The following is a 23,042-nucleotide window of genomic DNA, read 5'->3' on the forward strand; positions in this document are numbered from 1 at the left end:
GTATAAATAATGCCTGTATTTTTTGAGTACAGTGACAAAATAAAACTGAAGTAATTATCATCAGAAAAGGGTGCATTCGAAGAATTCTGTAGCACTACAAAGTGCAGTTCGGCGCGTTCACTCGCCTCGTGCAGCACCCATACTCAAGCTTGGCGCGCTCCCTCTGCGCGTGGTGACATCTGGCGGCAGACTCCAGTACTACTAGCAGGCTTCTTCGATCGGCCAAATTTCGCTGCAGTAAACTTGGTGGCCCGAGATATATACGGGTGACGATCATAGCGCTCCGTGAGCATGCCTGAAACGTTCGGCGCTGTTGAGTCTCAGTGAAACACAGTACCTCGGTGGTCTCTCATCCAACCGGACCCTCTACATTTTTTTGTAAAAGACATGTTTTCCGGACTTACGAATCAAGTGAGTAGCTGGATGGGGGGAACGGCAAAGAAAGATGGTGATCCCCAGAAGAGCGAAGAAGAGAACTTGTCGCCTCATGCTGTGGAGAATGACGTGATAAGCAACACTGAAGCTGAAAATAAGAAAGACAGGTATGATTTGCATGTATTTAGGAGATTATGTTAAGCTATTTTTGTGCTCGATTTAACTAATTCATTCACGATTTATCTCATTATCAAGATGTGAAGTTGTAACATTTGCTGTATATGCTCAGCAGAATTTCCTTATAGTATTGACATTCGAAAGTAATGTGTGTGTCGTATCGAGCATTTGTTAATACGTCTTCTCGCACACTATCTTTGAGGTTAAGGGCCGCGTATGACATACATTCACGTATCATCAGGTGGGTCGTGGTGGGGCAACATCGTTTTGTCATTGCGGTATTTAGTCTAAATATGTGAAAATGTTTTAACTCTCCTCTGCGTCGTGCTTTGCAGTGTAAACACTTTAAACTGAGTTTAGAAATACATAAGTCACAAATGTTTGTTTGTACAAGCATCAAGTACGAAGTTTTAGATATTTGTGGAAGCATCAAGTTCATGTCAAATGTTATGTCAGTGATTTCTAATCACAGTTGTTTCGCAGTTCTTTATTCGAAAACTTTATTCTGCTCTTCTCGCTACTGCTGTCACATCAGTTTTTCTTTTGTAACAATGTGTAGTGTATTCTTTTGATATAGCTGTTTACATCCGGTTGTAACAGATAACGTCTAATCAAGTACTGTAGGGTTTGTTAGTTTTGTTGTTATACTGCGTTTCAGATCCGCGTTTAAACAAAGATGTATGGACTTAGTGAGGAAGTAACAAAATACATTTCTTGTTAAGTGAATTATAGGTGTCACTCATGGAAAAAAGTAGCTTGTTATCAGATATTCATGCTTTTTAAAATCACTTAAAACGTTTCACATTATAGCAAGTGTAGTTCATGGCACGCACAAATAACAAACTTTCTGCTGTGATATTATATGACAAGTGTTCACAGCAATGTAGTGTGTAAACTGCGTTTATAGCAATGTGAGCATCAGAGAGCATATGCAAAGATAGATGTACTGTAGTAAAAGTAGCTTGGCGTTAATAAATGTTAAGAAAGTCACTGTTGTATGTAGTACATAAATTTGCACTGCATTTCCAACAAAGTTATTTTTCATTGCGTATTAGTCAGTTATTAACATACTGAATGCAGAGCAGAAAATTACTTAACTGTTCCATTATTCTGTGAGAGGGAAAAGTGACTTTGGTTGATGTCACTTAGTGATAACACAGATTGAATATTAATTAAAACGAAGAATCACAATGGTATTTTCTGTCAGCTGGCTTTTCTGATGATGTGACACGTAATTCCGTATTTAGAACTGTCACAGAGTAGTGTTAAATAGTAAGCTGAGAAGTGGAAAATAAGCTTGTTGAGTTTGAGTACAATTTTCTTTCAGGCCAGCTTGCCTTGCATGGTTTTCGCATTTATGATAAAGTGAAGAATACATAAGTAGGAATGCAGATAAATTCTAAAAGTTTAGTCTTTCGAATTTTTTTGTATGTTGCCATTCATGAAATGGTCTCACCATATACTTCATTCGTTTGCTGCTGTTTCAGAGATGTTCGAGAAACTTGTATAAATTTTGCTCCCCTCTTTTGTAGCTAAGTAACTATTGTCATAAAACTGCCCTAGAAACAATGTCGTGCAACATATTTTAGTCAAGTAAGTACTGATGTGCGGACATTCCTGTGTGTGTTCTCTAAAGCTCAGCTCTTGTAAATAATGAGACAGAACTAGAGGTCAGTCACCTATGAGTTTCAACGACATAAAATTTCCTACACATGAATCCCAACAGTGAGTTATCTCTTTCAGTATTATCCTAAACCTTCCACAACATTAAAAAAAAATCACTGAGATTGGCGTCCTTTGCATAATGCCAAATAAAATTACATAGGCTTACCTTTTTCCGTCATGCAAGGTGCACATTCTAACGTAAGTTGGAATTAAGCGACGTTAGTCTCGATCAGCTTTTGCAGAATCACATGAGGTGAATCAGTGGCCAGTGATTCGTTATCATTTTTCCTACTGAACATGTCCTGTGCCATTCATGAGCGCGACGTCGACGAGATGTTAAGTTCTGATCGTCTTCTCCCCCGCCTCCCGCTCCTTCCACCCGAATGGTATTCTCCTTTCTAATGATCACGTTGTACAAGCTTGAGGACTGGGAGATGCGTTACGAACAACGAAATTCAATTGATAATGATTTCGCTGCTGAATTCGGTGTCACAATCTTGTCATATACGAGGTGTAATCAAAAAGTCATGAGAATTTTTGTTTTTCTTAAAGAATCTGTATTTATTCATCAACATTGGCCTCCAGAGTAATCCCCCTCAGATATAATACGTACACCAGCGCGCTTTGCAATCTTCGAAGAACTTACGGAACTCACGTTTCGTCGTTTGTTCAGCACCTTCAGCGATTCTGTTTTTCTCATCAGTGATGGCAAAACGTCCTTTCATGGATCTCTCCAGTTTCGGCAATAGAAGGAAGTCGCGGGGGGCCATGTCCGGTGAATACGATGGCCGAGACAATAGCACTTTGTTTTTTTTACCAAAAAATTACGAACTAGCATTGAGATGTAAGCGGGATCATTATCGTGATGCAATTTCCACGAATGGTTTTGCTACAATTCTGGTCGTCGTCTTCGGATTGCTTCACGCAAAAGGTGCATGGCTTCAAGGTATCTTGTTCACTGCTCGACCATAAGGGAGGAACTCAAGCTTATCCCATTGCAATCGAAGAAAACGGAAGAACCTTCTCATGTGATCGAATTTGTCTACTTTTTACTCGGTTTTGGCTCTGCAGGCAGTTTTCATTAGGACGGTTGGGCCTTTGTCTCGATGTCATACACTTACGCCAATGTTTCGTCACCAGTTACAACCTCATTTTTACTTCTGGTTCGTTGTCGACGTTGGTTTTGGTCAAAATTCAACAATTTTGGAAAAGTTTGCTGCCACACGTTTCGTGCCAAAAACACCCGAAAAAAACTATTTGGCATGAGCCAAAGGATATGCCGACATCAGCAGCAACCCCTCTGATGGTGATTCGGCGATTTTCCAGAACCATTTTCTTTACTTCTTGCAAACTGTCACCAGTATTTCATGTGCAATGGCGGTCGTCGTCTTTAGTGTCTTCTCGACCCCTCTTTGATACATTTATACCATTCGCAAACTCATATCTTAATCATAGTAGATTCGCCAAAAGCGACAGTCAACATTTGGAATACGGTGCTGAATTTTCCATTTTTTAAGCAAAATTTAATGCAAGTAATTTGATCCATCGTTTTCGAAAGGAAAAGCTCGCGAAGATGTCGAAAATTCCACTTTCCTGACGTAACTACCAGGAATATTTTCTACCGAAGAAATTTCTCAGTAAAAAAAAATAAATAAATAAATAAAAAATTATAACTGCAAGCAATAGGTAGAAGAGACCTCGACAGCTGAGTTAGACGAACAGTCAGTGTATGGTAAAATAATCTTTCGGGAAATAGTAATGCATTCGCATAGACCCGATAGCAGACACAAAAATAGCAGCACACCGTATCTAATGCTAGTCTACAAGAATGTTTGAAATTAACACGAGGCACGTATGAAGAGACTGCCAGTTCACTACCGCTTGTCCTTTCTATGGACATTAGTGAAAACTGGAGCCCTTCCAAATTTAATTAGCGCACGTCTGCTGCTTTGAAAGATCTGGGTTAAAGCACTACATCAAGCCAAACGTAATACCGAGTTTGAACGCAATTATTGTTGAGAAAATATTGCTTGGTTCTTTGTGGTCCAGCAATCAGTTGCTATCATTGCTTTTATATCGTTTCTCTTATGCGGTTGTTATTGACGCCGGGTGGATTGCACACTTACGTAATACATACATAATTCATATTTGTAAGAACGTGGTGAATATTATTATAATCGAAGCTGTGTTATGAATTTCTGTCTTCGGATATATGCCCAATTTTGAGCCCTTCTGACACCTCTCTAAAACATCCAATTCCTTCTTAATCTGTTCTGAATTCTTCAGGGAACTGTTACTTGATCTTTTCGTAATTTTGTCACTGTGTAAAGGCATCAGCGACTAAATACAAAACCAAAGCAGGTTACTGCTATTTTCCGTATGCGATTCGTTCCTCAAGCAAAATGATGCAGAGTTGAGTTTTGTTTTAGAGTTCGTTGGGTATTTCTAACTTTTATAGTTTCATCACTGTATTCCAAATTGACGAGAATGTACGTAGTCAGAGCTAATTCGTGTACCGCTGAGTTAGGTTTCATCTTTCGAAAGTGCTTAACAGCCACGCAGGACCTCTACATGAAAGAAAGGCCGGCCGAAGTGGCCGTGCGGTTAAAGGCGCTGCAGTCTGGAACCGCAAGACCGCTACGGTCGCAGGTTCGAATCCTGCCTCGGGCATGGATGTATGTGATGTCCTTAGGTTAGTTAGGTTTAACTAGTTCTAAGTTCTAGGGGACTAATGACCTCAGCAGTTGAGTCCCATAGTGCTCAGAGCCATTTGCACATGAAAGAAACAACTGTACCATTCTATTCTCCAAGCTTAAAAATGTTACTTTTCCCTTTTCTCTCCATTATGCTATGAATTACAAACATGATGATTGTGAATACTTACCAAAGTCTTGTTCCAGACCATGGTTGCAACTGAAACATGTGGTTTGAACTCAGTCTCTGCGATACGACAGAACAGCTTTGTCACTAATTTGCACACAAAATATTTAAGACAACACTGAAGACAAAACATATTGAAGCTGGGACTTTGGTCGCAATGACTGAAAGTAGTTGGATGAAAACTCATTACTTGGCAGAACTCGTCACGTTTCTGCCGCGACTGGACGCCTGAGCCGAGACACATATAAGTGAGACCTTGCTCTGAATCGATTGTACTGTCACCCCGTCGACTGAATAGTAATTCCCATCACGGCAGATTCATGAATGAAAATTGGCTTTCACGGAGTGACGTCTATGTGACGTAAGTACCAAATTTTCGCCCTCTTTTCCGTCCCGACATCCCCTCCCCCCGTGGTACTACTTAATTCAGAACATCGCTCAAGAGCTCCCAGCGGTCTAACCTTCTCAGAGTTCGAGTGCCATCCATATTGTAATCATTTTTCGATAAGCTGGAAACTTATCGTGCGGTAGACGACTTTTTTTTATATATTACATGTAAGTATTAATTTCTTCCTCTGTCCAAGTTAGGGCCAACATAATTGTGCCCTCCATCCCTCCCCACCCCCACCTCCCTCTACGTGTCCCTTCGCCATCCCTTCGCAACTCCCTCTAGCAATATCGCTACTAGCTATACGTCTTCCGTGCCAAATATGTTGATAGTTGCATTCTGAACGGTGCTGTTTCCTTTCAGCACTGTGTAAGGTTGTGCGTGTCACTAGTTTCCCTCAGCGCTTGTTAACTGTCAAGTGTTTCTTCGTTGTAACTGTTAAGTGTTTCATATAATGTGTTGCATCTTGGTTTGTGGAATTGGGGGGGGGGGGGGGAGAGCCAGTACTTACATTTGCTTGTAGACATAAAGCCATCATTCACCCTAAAAGGACCACCCTGAACAGTTGGGGCAGGGACACAGTCTGCCATATGAAACCATTGTAGGAACACAGAACGCATTTTGACATCAAGTAGGCTTGGTACTTTGCAGTCACTGTTAAACAGACGAACTTTGCAGTCGAGTGTTATCAACTCGCATTCCATAGCGACATCAAGTTCATTCACATTACTGTCACAGTATTTCTTGCACCAGGGTGGTTAATAGGTGTTTGTGTGTGTGTGTGTAGGGGGAGGGGGGAGAGGGGTCGTGTTCTGCAGTTGTAGTAGACGCCGGAAAGGGAAATCCAGGTACTGTCATTCGTAAGTTCTGATCTTTAAAAATTAAGAACGAATAAAGCTGTACCGAGACTTCAGTAGTGGTCCTTGATTACAACTGTTCCGCTAAATCACAAAAATCATGTTGCCTCTCGCTTGACACGCAATAAAGTATTTGAGCGTAGCAACTCCCAGAAAGATAGTGTTGTCAGAAAGAGAGGGGCCATTCTCTCGTTTTTGCTAAGGTCAGAAACATTTCTTCATTTCGTGTACCGGAAATGAATTGCTTACACAGAGAACGCAGAAGCGCTTCTTATAATGACAGCAGCTGGGCTACGCACTGAAGATCAAAAAGTGGCTGTGAAAATTAAGGGACTTCGCCCCCCTCTGGCAACTGGACTAGAACAGTTGTGCTGCTGGTTTAACCCAGGACTGTAAATCAATCTTTATTGATTATTTTGGCGTTGTAATATAAATCAGGTATGTGCCCTAAGATCGCTGGATACAAAAAGAGACGAAGTCTTCCTTAGTGTTGTTCTCGAATTATGGAGTGCGGATGGACAAAAAAAAACCTCGTTTGCGGCAGTGCACTTGCGCAGTTGGTGCACTCGCCAATGTCCGTTCGCTGTAACTGGTTTGGCTCACTCGTTAGACAAAAAATTGGTTCATTATTTTCAGCCAGTTTCTAATGTACACGTCGCTTTCTTAAAAACAAACACAACTCATTCAAGCGCTACCCTTTTGTGTGTTTGAATGCAGCTGTCGATATTCTTTCAAACAGCTGCCTCCGCTATAACTCTCGTGCACGAACGTGTTTCGATTATAGCATTATTGTTACCGAAACTGTTGTCACGCACGTCTCATTCTTTGTATCTCTTTTTGTCGCAGCATACATACTGCGTATGGAGTACGTTGCTTTGCACAGCTCTGCAACGCAACACCGTCGTTGGGCCGTGTTCTTAGTGGTAGTTTATATGATTTTTGACATTTGTTGCATATTATTTTTTACCCGTGGCTTTACTGGCCGTAAATGGCAGTTTGAGTACAAATTTCTCATGCACAGACTATCTTTCTAAAATTTCTATCACAAAAATTATCTTTTTTGTTTCAAAACTGTATAAAGATGTTAGCACATTTAGCTATTTAGCTATACGTGTTCCCCCAGGGATCAACTTCAGTAACTCTTCTCCCGTAAGTTCCGTATTTTTTTTTTTTTTAAAGATACAATGACACGTTTAGTCACTGTCAAATTTTAAGACAAATTGCTGTATCAAAGAGACATTGTAGACGATTCGAAAAGACTATGTATGGCTCAAAACGTAGTTCCCACTCACGGATGTCGTAACTATAATTGTATGAAAATGCAGGGAATACTGTTCTGTTTTTTGTCATTTTGCTTAAATCTTTAATTCAGGAGAAATTGGAAGACACCACTGTTTCGGCACGTGGCCTGCCGTTCACCACTTCTACGCAGGTCGAGCGCATAAATCCGTGTCGGCCAATCGCAGGACGGCTCCCACGTCACGTTGCGCCCCTCTCCCTCCCCCCCCCCTGCCAACCCTCTCTCCCCACTACGAGCACTTCCCCCACCATTTCCACTTCCAGAAAATCGGCACCCACTTCCTTCCCCTCATATAGCGCGTATTTCCGAGCAGACACACAGTTCCCGCCCGGAGCTTGGACTGCGAACATCGCGTGCGGCGCTCGGGCAAGAGAATGTTTGGCACGTAAGTTACCATCTCCCACACGAAGACGAGTTCTCTCTCATCGTGTGTGGCCCTCAGTCTTCGTTCTCTTCGCCTTGTCTGTCCAGTAGCTAGAGTGTAAAGTTTCGTCACGTTTGTTTGAATTTCTGTTAGTTTTTAGTATCCTATACGGCTTTTATTCGGATAGCGTCATAACATCCGAAAACGATGATACACTATCATTGTGATAGCATTGTTAGCGCCTTATAGAATGAGAGAGATGGTGTGAAGATTAAACACAATAAGTTGTCAGCCTCATTTACGGTCCACGTGTTTTCGCCAAATCACCCCATACTGATTGAGCAATGCCGCAATTCAGATGACATGTACAATGACCTCAATGTAGACAAAATATTCTACTGTAATATAGAAAAGTGCATTTACAAGGGAAAACGAGTGTGAATGACAAACTAATTTGCAACCCCTAGTATCGACGTGCATTTATTTTTTTTATGTTATTGTTGGGAAGTATTGGGAATCATTATGTAAACAGATTTCTGAAACAATTTTTAGCTCGTGAGCCTTTTACAGGACACTTAAATTTTTTAGTTAAGAACGACCACATCTCAGGATGACAGCACAATAGCCCCGAGAGTGGTTGTTTGAACCGTAATTTTAAATGCTTGTTGTTACAATTAGCAGATGCTGAATGAGACAATTCTCGTTCTGTTTTAAAGAAATGCCTCACTTAATGGCGTTTAAGGTGTATTCGACGTAGAGGTCATTATAATACGTGTACATAATGAACTGCAAAGCCAGAAGGAAAAGACTGGACGTGGCTGAATTATGGAACCACCAGCATGCGAGGAAATTCCAAATCGGGCAACTAACGCTTCAATTACTACTTAGCAATTAAATTAGAACGACGCGTATCAGCAGCACGTTGCTTACTTATTTCCCTACATTAATGGTTCGCATTATACATAATCGTTTATCGTAGTTCTGGTTGTATTGTTTGGGACATTGTATTCTAAAAGACATTAAATCACACGCGGCGCTCTTCCAGGAGTCGTATTTCAAGCTTTCGCGAGACCATAAGATTGGTGTGATAGCGTAACAGCACGTCGTAATTTAATTAATAAACACAGACCGAAACGAGAAGCTGTAGGCAGTTCATTGTAAGTTATTGTACAGAAAGTTCCAGCCTCACACTGTAAGAAAGATTTTTGGGTGCGATGTTTATTTCTTCGCATTTCGCACACTATACCAAATATGAAGAAAATAATCCAGAATGTGTCCTCGATGCCTCCTAAAACTTGCACAACCGACTGAAAATTTGCTCATACTGCAGCATTTACTTATTCGCTGATTGCCAACAATAATGAACAGCATTTTTTTGAACGATTCTCTTCCAGGCGACCCCTTTGGGAAGCAACAAGTGCTACGCAAGCGATTCGTCAGAACGGAAAGTCTTCCCATGATGGCAGTGGAGAGCGTAGATTGCAAGAGATACACATGCAAGAGCTTTTGACAGTAAATCTCCCTGATTGTGTGAAGCATGCATTTTTCTCTGCAGTAGCTGTACGGCAGGACTTATTCATGGTCCACCGAAGAGAATCAGTAGTTTGTAGGGTGCCTTACGGAAGTTATGGAAAGCCAAAGCACTCCGAGCCGAAATCGGGCGGAGTCAGCTTTTCTTGGAAAACGGAGATCAGCACAATACGTCCAGAAAAAAAAAAAAAAAAAACTTAGCAAAAGCAGTAATTGAAATTCTTATGATTCGCACTGCTTTTCTTTTCTGCAGCGTACTTCTGCTATCATGTGTTGTGTGTACGGTATCTTGGATTCTTTTAATGGGGAAGTGACAGCTGATGTAGCAGGCACCTTAGTTCTCTTTAATGTGGCAGTTAGAATATTAACAGCCGACTCCTCATTACGTCGACAAACTTTCTTCGTAAACTCAACACCCTTTGTGAACTTAGCTCTACTGTTCCTAACTGATATTTGTTTCCTTTAATGTTATTTCCCTCTTGTGGTACTACGTCGTTCCGAGTAATCGTCTCTCCATTAATGGGCGATTATTTTTATTCTGCGACCGAGCTAATTCCCTTCAGCTAATTATAGACAGAGTGGCTTACGTAAGTATAAACGACAGTGTAGAACCATACTAAAGTTTAGAATTAGAAATGTTCACATCGTAATGCTAATATTTTCAGGAGAAGACAGTGAACAACGATAGTCAATTGGTAAGAGGGAAATTATAAAATGGTTTTATGTAAATCTAAAAATTATTGTTTTCAGTGTGAAGTATGTATTCGGTTTTGTAATACGGTGTGTGTCATATCCACCAAATAATCTTTCTTATTATTTGTTGTTGAAGAAATTATTAGAGTTGCAATGTACAAATTTTATATTGCTAGCCGAATAACAAAAATTCGTTGTTGTTGTCAATAAATCATATCTACGTAATTTTTGTATCACACGTAATTAAATTGGTTTCTCTTTACACACCTCAGCTCTTGGCACACTGCAGCTCTTGGATAACTAATGCTATGTTTCTTATTGTTTCCGTAGACAAACTGACAAAATTGTTAAATGTGTCACTTTTGTTTTTGTGTTAATTCTTTTCCACGACAGTGCTTACACACAACGTAGAAACACATTTTGATGATACTTATGTTTCAGTAATTCGAATGAAAAGTACAACAAAGATATTGGAACCAAAATAATTAATCGAAAGTACATTGTGCGAAGACGGGAGATTATTTTCAAATGTCAGAGGCTGCTAACTTCATCGGTGAGTGTCCTGACAAAAAAAAGTGACTTCAGCCTCACAAGTAGGTGCTAGTTACTTCCAGAACATTGAATTATGTGACTAATCTTTAGCTAATCATCCACCCGCCACTCAAATACACTGATTCGCAGCAGAATGTTTCGGTAACTTCTAAAGCTAAATATTAAGGATGATTCAGCTAATTTGTGTTCATATCGGGTACTTTCTGAAGTGTTAAAAATACCGCAGTTGTTTTCACGCAGATGAATTGTGAGAAAGTCCTCACTAACGGACGTAAAATCCCTACACACCTTTATTACAGGAATCTGTATCAGCTTCGCTTTTTCAAATGGAACTACAGTAATTTCGGCTCTTAGTTCGTAGTTCCAACGGAGAAGAATTCGACGGTGTTTCACTCTTCAGAATCGGATTACTATCTACAAAAGAGAATGCAAGGAAACTGAAATAACTTACTGGCAATCAATGCAACCACACGAAGTAGCACCTGTGAAGTGTACAATAATTATGAGTCAAATCCTAGCGTAGGATCTATCAAAAACTGGTTTGAAAACTGTTAAGACTACTCAAAATAGAGTCCTGGCACAATTACTATTTGATTTTGCGTTTCAAGGACTTAGTCAATTTCCTAGCACATACTTATCTAGAATATGTCGCGCAGCAAATACTCCCGCGTGACTGGAAGACAGTGCTTGAAACCCCTCTTCACTAAAGGGTAAAAGAATGGATGCACAAAAGTACGGACCAGTATAGCTAACATACACCTATTGGAGCATTCGAAATCGTGTTTTTTGGTAATGAATCGGGTTTCGAGCAGCATGATCATTAGTCGCATCGAGAGTGGTTTTTAGCACGACATTCTGACGTTACTGAAGGGAAATAAGTTTCTATCGAAGGACCAGCACAGATTCGGGAAAAAGCAGTTGTATGAGAGACAGCTTTCCTTATCACGCACGATAACCAGCAAACAGCAGGGGCTAATGAACACGTAGACAGATTAGATTTCCGAAAGGCGTTAGACACTGTGACACACACACACACACACACACACACACACACACACACACACACACACACACGATTTTTTAAAATGATCTTGACACTTCAGAGTTACGGTAAACGTTTTTTCTGTAGGTACTACATGATTATTTGTATGTAAACAGCAACTAAAGTTTTTTGTGCCCTCTATAAACAGCAACTAAAAAAGTTTTTTGTGCCCTTTTCAATCTGTGAACCGCTAGTCACACGACACATGTCCAGACGACTAAAGTGCTTGCATCGATGTCACTAACAGCTGCCGTGATAGGCACTCATACGTCAGCTATGTTGTGGGGAAGAGGAGGTGTGAGAAGACAGAGCCTTTGGTATATCCCCACAGGCGAAAATCACACGGTGTCAGGTCCGGACAACGTGAGATGTCTTGCCAGCAACCGAAGATTGCCAACTGATGCACGACCGAGCCATCACCGTAAAACTCAGTATCCATGAACTCGTGAACATCGTTCAGGAAGTGCTGTGAAGCCCCATCCCGAACTATCACTGACGTCTTGCAGTTGCGGCATGAAGTGCTAAAAATACCTTTTCCGTTGGTCTGGCAGTCATGTTGCTGGAGATTACTGTAAAATAAAAAAAATTAAAAAAACCTTCCTGATTTGGTCTTTCCATACATATGATACAAGCTCGCCCCGTGGTGCCACGTGCAGTTCCACAGTAGTTAAAAGAATTCCCAGGTACGTATATATTTCTGTCTTCTATTACTCCACCTCGTCCTCTTCTCTCTCTCTCTCTCTTCCCTCTCTCCCCCCCCTCTCTCTCCCCCTCCCCCCTCTCCCTCTCTCCCCCCTCTCCCTCTCTCCCCCCCTCTCCCTCTCTCCCCCCTCTCCCTCTCCTCCCCCCTCTCCCTCTCTCCCCCCTCTCCCTCTCTCCCCCCTCTCCCTCCCTCCCCCCTCTCCCTCCCTCCCCCCTCTCCCTCCCTCTCCCCTCTCCCTCCCTCTCCCTCTCTCCCTCCCTCCCCCCTCTCCCTCCCTCTCCCTCTCTCCCTCCCTCTCCCTCTCTCCCTCCCTCTCCCTCTCTCCCTCCCTCTCCCTCTCTCCCTCCCTCTCCCTCTCTCCCTCCCTCTCCCCTCCTCTCCCTCCCTCTCCCTCCCTCTCCCTCTCTCCCCCCTCTCCCTCCCTCTCCCTCTCTCCCCCCTCTCCCTCTCTCCCCCCTCTCCCTCTCTCCCCCCTCTCCCTCTCTCCCCCCCCTCTCCCTCTCTCCCCCCCTCTCCCTCTCTCCCCCCCTCTCCCCCCCTCTCTCCCTCTCTCTCCCTCTCTCTCTCCCTCTCTCCTCTCCCTCTCTCTCTCCCTCTCTCTCTCTCCCTCTCTCTCTCCCTCTCTCTCTCCTCTCTCTCTCTCTCTCTCTCTCTCTCTCTCTCTCTCTCTCTCTCTCTCTCCTGCCTCTGTCCATTTCATCCTCACCCCTGTCTTTGCCCGTCTCCTCCTCTCTCCACGTTATCACCCCCATCCCAATAGGATGCTGGGCGTTCTCACCCCACAGTAATTATTTCCAGACTGTAACTAATGTGTGTACCAAATGTACTTGAAATCGTTCAAAGCGTTTAGGGTGAGCCTATTAACCGTGGCTTTGCCCGCGTACACCCATGGCAAATATATTTCAGATATATTTAACATATTTCACACGTATGTGTACACTATTTCGCCTGTACCTCTAGTGAATTTCGCTCTTCAGTTTCTTTTTCACGCAGCAAAATGTTTATCACGTCGTCTCTACTGAACGATGAGTACAAAAAAAAAAAAAAAGTTCAAATGGCTCTGAGCACTATGGGACTCAACTTCTGAGGTCATCAGTCCCCTAGAACTTAGAACTACTTAAACCTAACTAACGTACGGGCATCACACACATCCATGCCCGAGGCTGGATTCGAACCTGCGACCGTAGCGGTCGCGCGGTTCCAGACTGGAGCACCTTTAACCGCTTGGCCACCACGGCCGGCTATTTTCAGGTGCATTCAGCGGTTTATGTGGCTACTGTCTGCGAAATGTATTGCGAATGAAGATAGCAAAGCAGTAATAAAATTAAACCTTATACTTGATGCGACAGTTACGCATTTCAGTATCTATAACACCTTAATTCGTGAACTGTGTGTCGTACGATGGTACTATTGCTGTTACTTTCAGTAATGAAATGTCGTGTGACGAGGGCCTCCCGTCGGGTAGACCGTTCGTCTGGTGCAGGTCTTTCGATTCGACGCCACTTCGGCGACTTGCGCGTCGATGGGGATGAAATGATGATGATTAGGACAACACAACACCCAGTCCCTGAGCGGAGAAAATCTCCGACCCAGCCGGGAATCGAACCCGGGCCCTTTGGATTGACAGTCTGTCGCGCTGACCACTCAGCTACCGGGGGCGGACATTACTTTCAGTGGTGTATGTGAATACTGTCTGCAGAATGTCAGAAGTAATAGCGAAAATGCAGTAAGCGATAAACGCTTTTCCTTTCATCATTTTGCGGGGGTGGTCAGCGAGGAAATGTTTCTTAATGGTTTGAAATTGTGTGTCATGTTTGTAGCAAGTCACTAAGTACCTGCATTCTCAAATACTGGATGAATAAAGTATGGCTACTCGCTCCGTGGGCTACACCTCTTTTCGCCCCCACTATTTTGGTAGGTAGGTAGGTAGGTACAGGGTGTTTCAAAAATGACCGGTATATTTGAAACGGCAATAAAAACTAAACGAGCAGCGATAGAAATACACCGTTTGTTGCAATATGCTTGGGACAACAGTACATTTTCAGGCAGATAAACTTTCGAAATTACAGTAGTTACAATTTTCAACAACAGATGGCGCTGCGGTCTGGGAAACTCTATAGTACGATATTTTCCACATATCCACCATGCGTAGCAATGGCGGAATGGCTTCACATGCAGATGAGATGTACTGCTTCAGCTGTTCAATTGTTTCTGGATTCTGGCGGTACACCTGGTCTTCCGAGTGTCCCCACAGAAAGAAGTCACAGGGGTTCATGTCTGGCGAATAGGGAGGCCAATCCACGCCGCCTCCTGTATGTTTCGGATAGCCCAAAGCAATCACACGATCATCGAAATATTCATTCAGGAAATTAAAGACGTCGGCCGTGCGATGTGGCCAGGCACCATCTTGCATAAACCACGAGGTGTTCGCAGTGTCATCTAAGGCAGTTTGTACCGCCACAAATTCACGAAGAATGTCCAGATAGCGTGATGCAGTAATCGTTTCGGATCTGAAAAATGGGCCAATGATTCCTTTGGAAGAAATGGCGGCCCAGACCAGTACTTTTTGAGGATGCAGGGACGATGGGACTGCAACATGGGGCTTTTCGGTTCCCCATATGCGCCAGTTCTGTTTATTGACGAAGCCGTCCAGGTAAAAATAAGCTTCGTCAGTAAACCAAATGCTGCCCACATGCATATCGCCGTCATCAATCCTGTGCACTATATCGTTAGCGAATGTCTCTCGTGCAGCAATGGTAGCGGCGCTGAGGGGTTGCCGCGTTTGAATTTTGTATGGATAGAGGTGTAAACTCTGGCGCATGAGACGATACGTGGACGTTGGCGTCATTTGGACCGCAGCTGCAACACGGCGAACGGAAACCCGAGGCCGCTGTTGGATCACCTGCTGCACTAGCTGCGCGTTGCCCTCTGTGGTTGCCGTACGCGGCCGCCCTACCTTTCCAGCACGTTCATCCGTCACGTTCCCAGTCCGTTGAAATTTTTCAAACAGATCCTTTATTGTATCGCTTTTCGGTCCTTTGGTTACATTAAACCTCCGTTGAAAACTTCGTCTTGTTGCAACAACACTGTGTTCTAGGCGGTGGAATTCCAACACCAGAAAAATCCTCTGTTCTAGGGAATAAACCATGTTGTATACAGCACACTTGCACGTTGTGAACAGCACACGCTTACAGCAGAAAGACGACGTACAGAATGGCGCACCCACAGACTGCGTTGTCTTCTATATCTTTCACATCACTTGCAGCGCCATCTGTTGTTGAAAATTGTAACTACTGTAATTTCGAAAGTTTGTCTGCCTGAAAATGTACTGTTGTCCCAAGCATATTGCAACAAACGGTGTATTTCTATCGCTGCTCCTTTAGTTTTTATTGCCGTTTCAAATATACCGGTCATTTTTGAAACACCCTGTAAGTACAAGCAAGTTGATTCAGGTGCCCCTACTGCTGTCGTTTTATACAACCCACGATTTTGTAGCTAGACTTCATAAACAACATGCGAGATTTTTCATGTTCTCTCGCTCGCTACGCGCAAACTATTGGTCCTACAGAAACAATAAACTGGACAATTTTGTGGATAATTAAATGTAATTAAATTTTGTAATGGGGTACGTTTTTGCTAGAGGCAGTAGATCTCGAGTTATTCAAGAGAAAGGTACAAAAGTGACCTTCAAACGCAACCCCAATACCACACTCACCCCACACTGGTTAGGATTTCTAGTACGTTGTTCATGGTAACCCTCCCCCCCTCCCACCCCCCTCTCTCTCCTACGACCGTACAAATATCTGTGACTGCACGAATTATTTCCCACATTCCTCCTTTTTGGTCTCTATTGACTGGCCACATTACGACACTTGCTTAGTCGAACATTTACAGATTGTAAAACTGGCGTTTGTGTAAATTTTACCTGGTAATTTTCTGAATTTTGACCGCATAAAATAATCACCTATTTGTATTTGTGTGGCCTTCTGACTAAAAAACTACTGTGCTTGTAATTGTTAAGTTTCGATCTGATTGTCAACATAATTAGTAATTGTAGCGTAACGTTTACAAAAGTCTATTTTCGTTCATTACCCTCAAGGGCACGTTTAAATTAATAATGTTAACGAAGTTGCCGACTACGCTGATGACGTAATAGCCCGGTCAATAGATACAAAAACAGGTCAAATATCTGGAATTGTTTATATAGTCGGGAATGTTTGTACCATGATAGGAGTGAATGTCACTAGCAACAAATGGTTCAAATGGCTCTGAGCACTATGGGACTTAACTGCTGTGGTCATCAGTCCCCTAGAACTTGGAACTACTTAAACCTAACTAACCTAAGGACATCACGCACATCCATGCCCGAGGCAGGATTCGAACCTGCGACCGTATCGGTCGCGCGGTTCCAGACTGTAGCGCCTTTAACCGCGTGGCCACCACGGCTGGCCACTAGCAACATACTAGAAATCCTCGCTAGTGAGGGATAAGTATGGGTCGAGGTGTGTTTCAAGATCACTTTTGTACGTTTTTCTTGAATAACTCAAAAACCGTGGCCTCCAGCGGAAACGTATCCCAGGATAAAAATTAACTAATTTAAATTTCCTACAAAAAGGTCATTTTTTCATATAAAACGAAAGTGATAGAGACTGCTAAATCACGCTGTATAAGGTTTTACCCTGTGTGTTAATTCAGGGTATAAGCTATCTCCATTCCAAATTTCATCCAAATCCGTCCAGCCTTTACAGCCTAAAGAAGTAAAACACCTCTCTCTCTCTCTCTCTCTCTCTCTCTCTCTCTCTCTCTCTCTCTCTCTCTCTCTCTCTCTCTCTCTCTCTCTCCCCCCCCCCTTGTAATATGTATAAGGTATCTCAAATCAAACGTATTTTTACGATCACTTGAAGATATCGAGATAATTTTTTTTTTTTCTCACCGAATTGATGCGTATTGGCAGGATGTGTAGGGGCACCACTTCAACATATGTAAACAGGAAGACGCAGATGTCAATCATTAATGAGAAAATAGTTTTTACGCATGCTTACATACTTTCTGTGGTCGCTTTTATTCAAGTAGTCCACAGCCGACCGAATTAGCCTTTAGTTTCATAAGCGCGGGGTCACTGGATCAAACGTTACTGCCGGTGCTACTTCCGTACTTCCTTTTAGCTATCTGCACCAGTAATCGGTGACACGCTTCGATATGCGTCGTCTCCGCAAAATTTTGTGGCGACCGAGAATCCATTTATGAAGGTAAACCAAGTTTGTTTTGAAATATACGTTTAAAAACCATGCACATGGGAATCTTTGACGTTCATTTCATGTGCTGAATATCGCAATAATTATTGTTTTCCATGTTTCTACGAGCAGTGTCATCCTGAATGGTGCAGTTCTTCAAAGGTTGTGTATTAAGCTTGTCACAAATGTAGATACAATAATACTAATAAAATGACTGTACAGATTGGGAAGTTCACGCGATCTTTTTTTTTTTCAGTTTCCTTAAGCTGATAGTTTTCTTCATTTTTGAGTATGAAGATTAGGAAAGTAGTAAATAAGTCATTAAATATTTTAATTTGCACAGTCGTAATAAACATGTTGTTAGAATTACATGGGAGTAAAAAACAAATCACCCGTAGCGAGGCTCGATCCAAGACCTTGTACTTCTGAAACTAAGCGCTTATTCTCTCGGCTGCAGACTCATCTTACAACTAGCGACCCTACAGAGTACATAAACATGCCTAAAATTTTCAAACTATATTTTCTTGAAAATTGTTGAAAGTTATGTTTTCCTATTGACCTATGTTGAAGTCCATATAACGCCCTACACACCCTGCCACTATGAATCAAATTGGCGAGGAAAAGTTCGTACGGTTCCCTTGTAACTAAGCCGGAACCCAGTAACAGTCGCAGGCTGCGTATATAACGGATTTCAGGAGCAACAAAAACTTGATTTTCAGTATTTTTAGAGGTATAATCTTATAACTGACGGCTCACAGATTTCTAGATTTTATTCATTCAGTATTTGAGAATGAGAGGACTTATTGACTTCAAACTAACTTCACACGCAATTTCAAACCTTCAAGAAAGTTTCTCTCGCTGACACCCCCTGCAAAATAACTAATAGAAAAAGGTTTTCGCCTACTGCATTGTCGCTGTTCATGTGGTAAAACTTCGGCATTAAACATGACGTTGTAATTTATTACTTCTTTACTCCCGACTATATTCGCAACAAACGTTGCAGCCGGTACTTAAACACATCGCTGAATGTACCTGGAAAAATACGTCTTTGTACGACACATAGTTCAGGAGATACGACGTAAACAGTGAGATGCTTGAAAAAGTTGGTTTTGCCTAAAATGGAGTGCAAAGTACCCTGTTTATATACATCCAGTGTTTCATAGTGAGAGCACTCAACGACTTTCAACAAACTTAAGCATTATTTCAAACCCTTCCTAAACTTTTTCTCGCCCACATGCTTAACGTCAAATATTTAACACATTAAATCAGCCGGCCGGAATGGCCGAGCGGTTCTAGGCGCTACAGTCTGGAACCGCGCGACCGCTACGGCCGCAGGTTCGAATCCTGCCTCGGGCATGGGTGTGTGTGATGTCCTTAGGTTGGTTAGGTTTAAGTAATTGTAAGTTCTAGGGGACTGATGACCACAGATGTTAAGGGGAGCCGGAGGTGCCTATGCTGCCCATGTTAAAATCACTAAGTTTGAGGAACATTTATGAATAAACTACCAAATAAAAAAATTTGATTTTTTTTTTACATATAGAGTGGTGTAGTATTGCAGTTATGATAGAGGGATTTTGGAGTATCTTTTCTAATTTGCTTCCAATTTTTTTTTATTAATGACCCAAATTTTTTTACAAATAATTGCTTTATAATTAAACTGAAATGAAACTACTGAACATATTGCCAAATGGCTGTGTTACAATGTAAGTTTGACCACTAGGAGTGCTGTATAAAAATTTCATCTCTCTAGCTTGAGTGGATTTTGAGAAAATGTTCCTTATATTCGAAAAATTCTAATTTACAGGAAATGGCTATCAGTTTCTCAATACATTCCTGCACTATACGATGGATTATCAGGGTCTTCTTCTTCATCCTCCAAAAGCTTCCTCTTATGTCTTCTTTTCTGGCCTGTTGTTCCATTATACTTCATATGCCTTTTTCTTCTTTCTGCTCCTCTTATCCTTTCTCTGTCAATATTTCTTAGTGCTCGTACAGTGTTCACCCCAACTGTAAATCCTAATGCCTTCAGAACTTCACATTTCACACTGTTCCCTTGGTTGTAGGTTGCTATTGCATCGTAAATGCCAAAGTGCAGTGTTTTTATGCTTACAAACACCGTTTTAGGAATCACTTTCCAAATCAAATTTTGTACGCTCTCATTAGGATTCTGCGTCTTTCCGTGTAGACATTTGTGCAACAATTCTGGCTGTGCTAAGTCATGAAAAAATGGTTTTATTGCATTTATCACAGCTGCTGGCAAACCATGTTTGTGATCATAGTCCTTTTTTGCATTATATTTGCACCAGGAATCTTTTGGGCACAGGCTGTGTTGAGGGTATTCATTGGAAGAGGCAGTATGAAGGAACAATGCCCACACTGCTTTTCGCATGTCACTAACATTACTAGTATTTTGCCTTATAGCATACCCATAGTATCTCTGTAGATGTTCAATCACCTCATCAGTAAGCCTGCCTATCCCTCCTATTGTCTTTCCATCACTGAGCTTACTTGAACCCAAAGTTTGTTTGAGCCTTCGAAGCCGTGCTTTTGCACATGCCAAATGCATTCCAACTTTTCAACTACAAATTCATTTCCATATGGTTTCAGTTCCTCTATAGTCTTGAAACCTTTGGAGTCACCATCCCCAAGGTAGTATTTGTACCAAACGTTGTACCCGGGAACTGTACGTTCAAATATTTGTTTCACTCATCCACTTCCATTGCTCCGCTTGATCCACTAAAATTTGCCTCACAGGTTCCACTGTGCTCTCCTTTGATTTTATTTTTGCACCTACAATGTTTTGATCATATTGCAACATCTATCACTTTTGCACTATCACCACAAGTAGCAGTTACAACCCCATTCAGGGATTTATGACCCCTCTTTTGCCAGGAACCATCCAATGCCACTACCAAATCCCTAGAACCACCGTTCATTTCTACAGATTCCTCCACTGCTTCTTTCACGGTTTTCAAAGCCACATCTTCAACAGAGGATCCTACCAGTTCACAGTAGTACCCAAATTTGGTTGGAGGCGATGGCAAATTCATAATACCACAAAACAGTTTACCAGCAGCAGACCCTTTTCCAATGGATCGAAGACCATACACAAGTCGAACATTCACATCAAACACTCTAGATCGTCCATTTTCACCAAAGAGACTGGCATGTGAATTGTAGAAAGTCACTTGATACTTGCAACATGCACAGATTATCTTCATCTCACAAGCTAAACCAAAGTGCTTTGTTATCTCTAGTCCCACTCCTACACTTGAACACATTTTGCACAGAACATTTTCTTTCAGCACAGAAGATAATAATCCAATATTCAGTCTTCATTAATATCATCACTGTCACTAACATATTCACGAAATCTGTCACTTCCACCAGTCAGCTTCTTGCTAGAAGATGTCACAGGGCTATGGCCGGCCATGTGTTGCTTAGCAGAAGAACGCACTGTTTCAGTAATTGTAGTATCGCAACTTGGTATTAGTGTTAATTTTCTTTTCCCTACATTCTTCCTCTTCTTATATACACGGTTAGTAAAACGTGGCATCGTAACCAGAACAACGCTTTACACAAGAAGTATAATACTACCAACAACAGGCGCAACACTGAACTAATTCGAAACGGTAAACAGCAAAGTGACGATGTTCCGCGCTCTTAGCGCTTCATTTGTCACAGAAAACAATGTAGCCAACCCTTGCACACTCGCTGTATGCGTAACATAAGGCGCTGTATGCGTAACAGGCCGAGAAAATCCCAAGCAGTTCGCCAGGAAATCACGAGAGGGTGTTAGATGCATTCAGCGGCCGCCCATTTCCTCTGCAGGCGTGGGGGAAAATGGTAATAACTCCACTTCTAGGGCGAGTAGAACAATAATCCAAAGTTTACATTAAAGAAGAATGTTCCAATTAATTTTCGGTAGCAAAAAAAATCGTAATTTTTTGGATTTGACCACCTCCGGCTCCCTTTAAGTCCCATAGTGCTCAGAGCCATTTTTGAACATTAACTCATTTGTAATCACACGTTTGGAACTGTTTTATGTAACGCAGTCAAATCCACATCTACATCCATACTCCGCAAGCCACCCGACGGTGTGTGGCGGAGGGTACTTTGTGTACCTCTATCGGTTCTCCCTTCTATTCCAGTCTCGTATTGTTCGTGGAAAGAAAGATTGTCGGTATGCCTCTGTGTGGGCTCTAATCTCTCTGATTTTATCCTCACGGTCTCTTCGCGAGATATACGAAGGAGGGAGCATATACTGCTCGACTCCTCGGTGAAGGTATGTTCTCGAAACTTCAACAAAACCCCGTACCGAGCTACTGAGCGTCTCTCCTGCAAAGTCTTCCACTGGAGTTTATCTATCATCTCCGTAACGCTTTCGCGATTGCTAAATGATCCTGTAACGAAGCGTGCTCCTCTGCGTTGGATTTTCTTTATCTCTTCTATCAACCCTATCTGGTACGGACAGACGCAAGAGACAGATGCAAAAAAAGTAAGTAAACTGTTTATTATTTCAAAAGTAATTGCCACAACTGTTAATAAATTTGTCTCACTATGAGACAAGACGGTGAATGCCTTCTAGGAAAGTGTTTGCAGTTGCCAGCGGAATTATGATTGTACTCAGACGTGCAGTTCTTCGTCCGAAGCAAACATGTGGCCAGGAATGTCTTTCTTCAGACTCCAACAGTATGGAAATCGCATAGGCAGGTGTCTGGACTCAATGGGGGATGTATAAAGGCTCCCCAGCGAAACGCGGCGTAGTCGAAGCAACGTTGATGGACGGGCCCAGATGTTGCCAAGGTTGTTTAGAGTATGGTGCAGAAGTTTTGTTGGGAAGCCCTTACATATCCTCCGTACAGACCCGATACGTGTCGATGCGATTTCCAGATGTTTGGAGCCTTGAAGAAAGGCATTCGTGGTCGTCGATTTGCTTCAAACGGAGGAGTGTACGCCTTGGTGCAGTCATGGTTCCATAGGCAACTGCAAACATTTTTCCGTGAAGGCGTTCACTGTCTTGTCTCAATGGGATAAATATATTAACAGTTATGGCGAATACTTTTGAAATAATGAACAGTTTACTTACTTTCTGCACCTGTCTCTTCTATTTGACAGTCCGTTACACGTGGGAGTCTAGTTCTTTAAGAAATATGGGGTTTAGCGATTGTAGACTAATAACCAAGAATGTTGACTGCTAAGTGATTAACTAGAATAATTTATGTCTAAAGAACTTAGTACGATATACTGCTGGATGGCGAATATTCAACAGAATCGAATGT

At 42.1% G+C, this 23,042-nt stretch overlaps 1 protein-coding gene across 5 annotated transcripts in view; it reads left to right on the top strand.

Annotated features, from left to right (window-relative positions):
* The first annotated feature begins 214 nt into the window (after nucleotides 1–214).
* LOC126248410 (synapse-associated protein 1) overlaps nucleotides 215–23,042 on the top strand; it is a 339,042-nt gene continuing 316,214 nt past the window's right edge. For 4 of the 5 annotated variants that reach the window (XM_049949366.1, XM_049949367.1, XM_049949370.1 and 1 more), the window contains exon 1: nucleotides 215–542. In XM_049949366.1, the coding sequence (XP_049805323.1) occupies nucleotides 388–542 (155 nt within the window). In that variant the 5' untranslated portion in view covers nucleotides 215–387. Of the gene's footprint in view, nucleotides 543–7,978; nucleotides 8,028–23,042 lie in introns of those variants that run through there. The other variant, XM_049949369.1, reaches the window with a different exon arrangement.

This window comes from Schistocerca nitens, chromosome 3 (assembly GCF_023898315.1).
Source record: "Schistocerca nitens isolate TAMUIC-IGC-003100 chromosome 3, iqSchNite1.1, whole genome shotgun sequence".
Lineage (NCBI taxonomy): Eukaryota > Metazoa > Arthropoda > Insecta > Orthoptera > Acrididae > Schistocerca > Schistocerca nitens.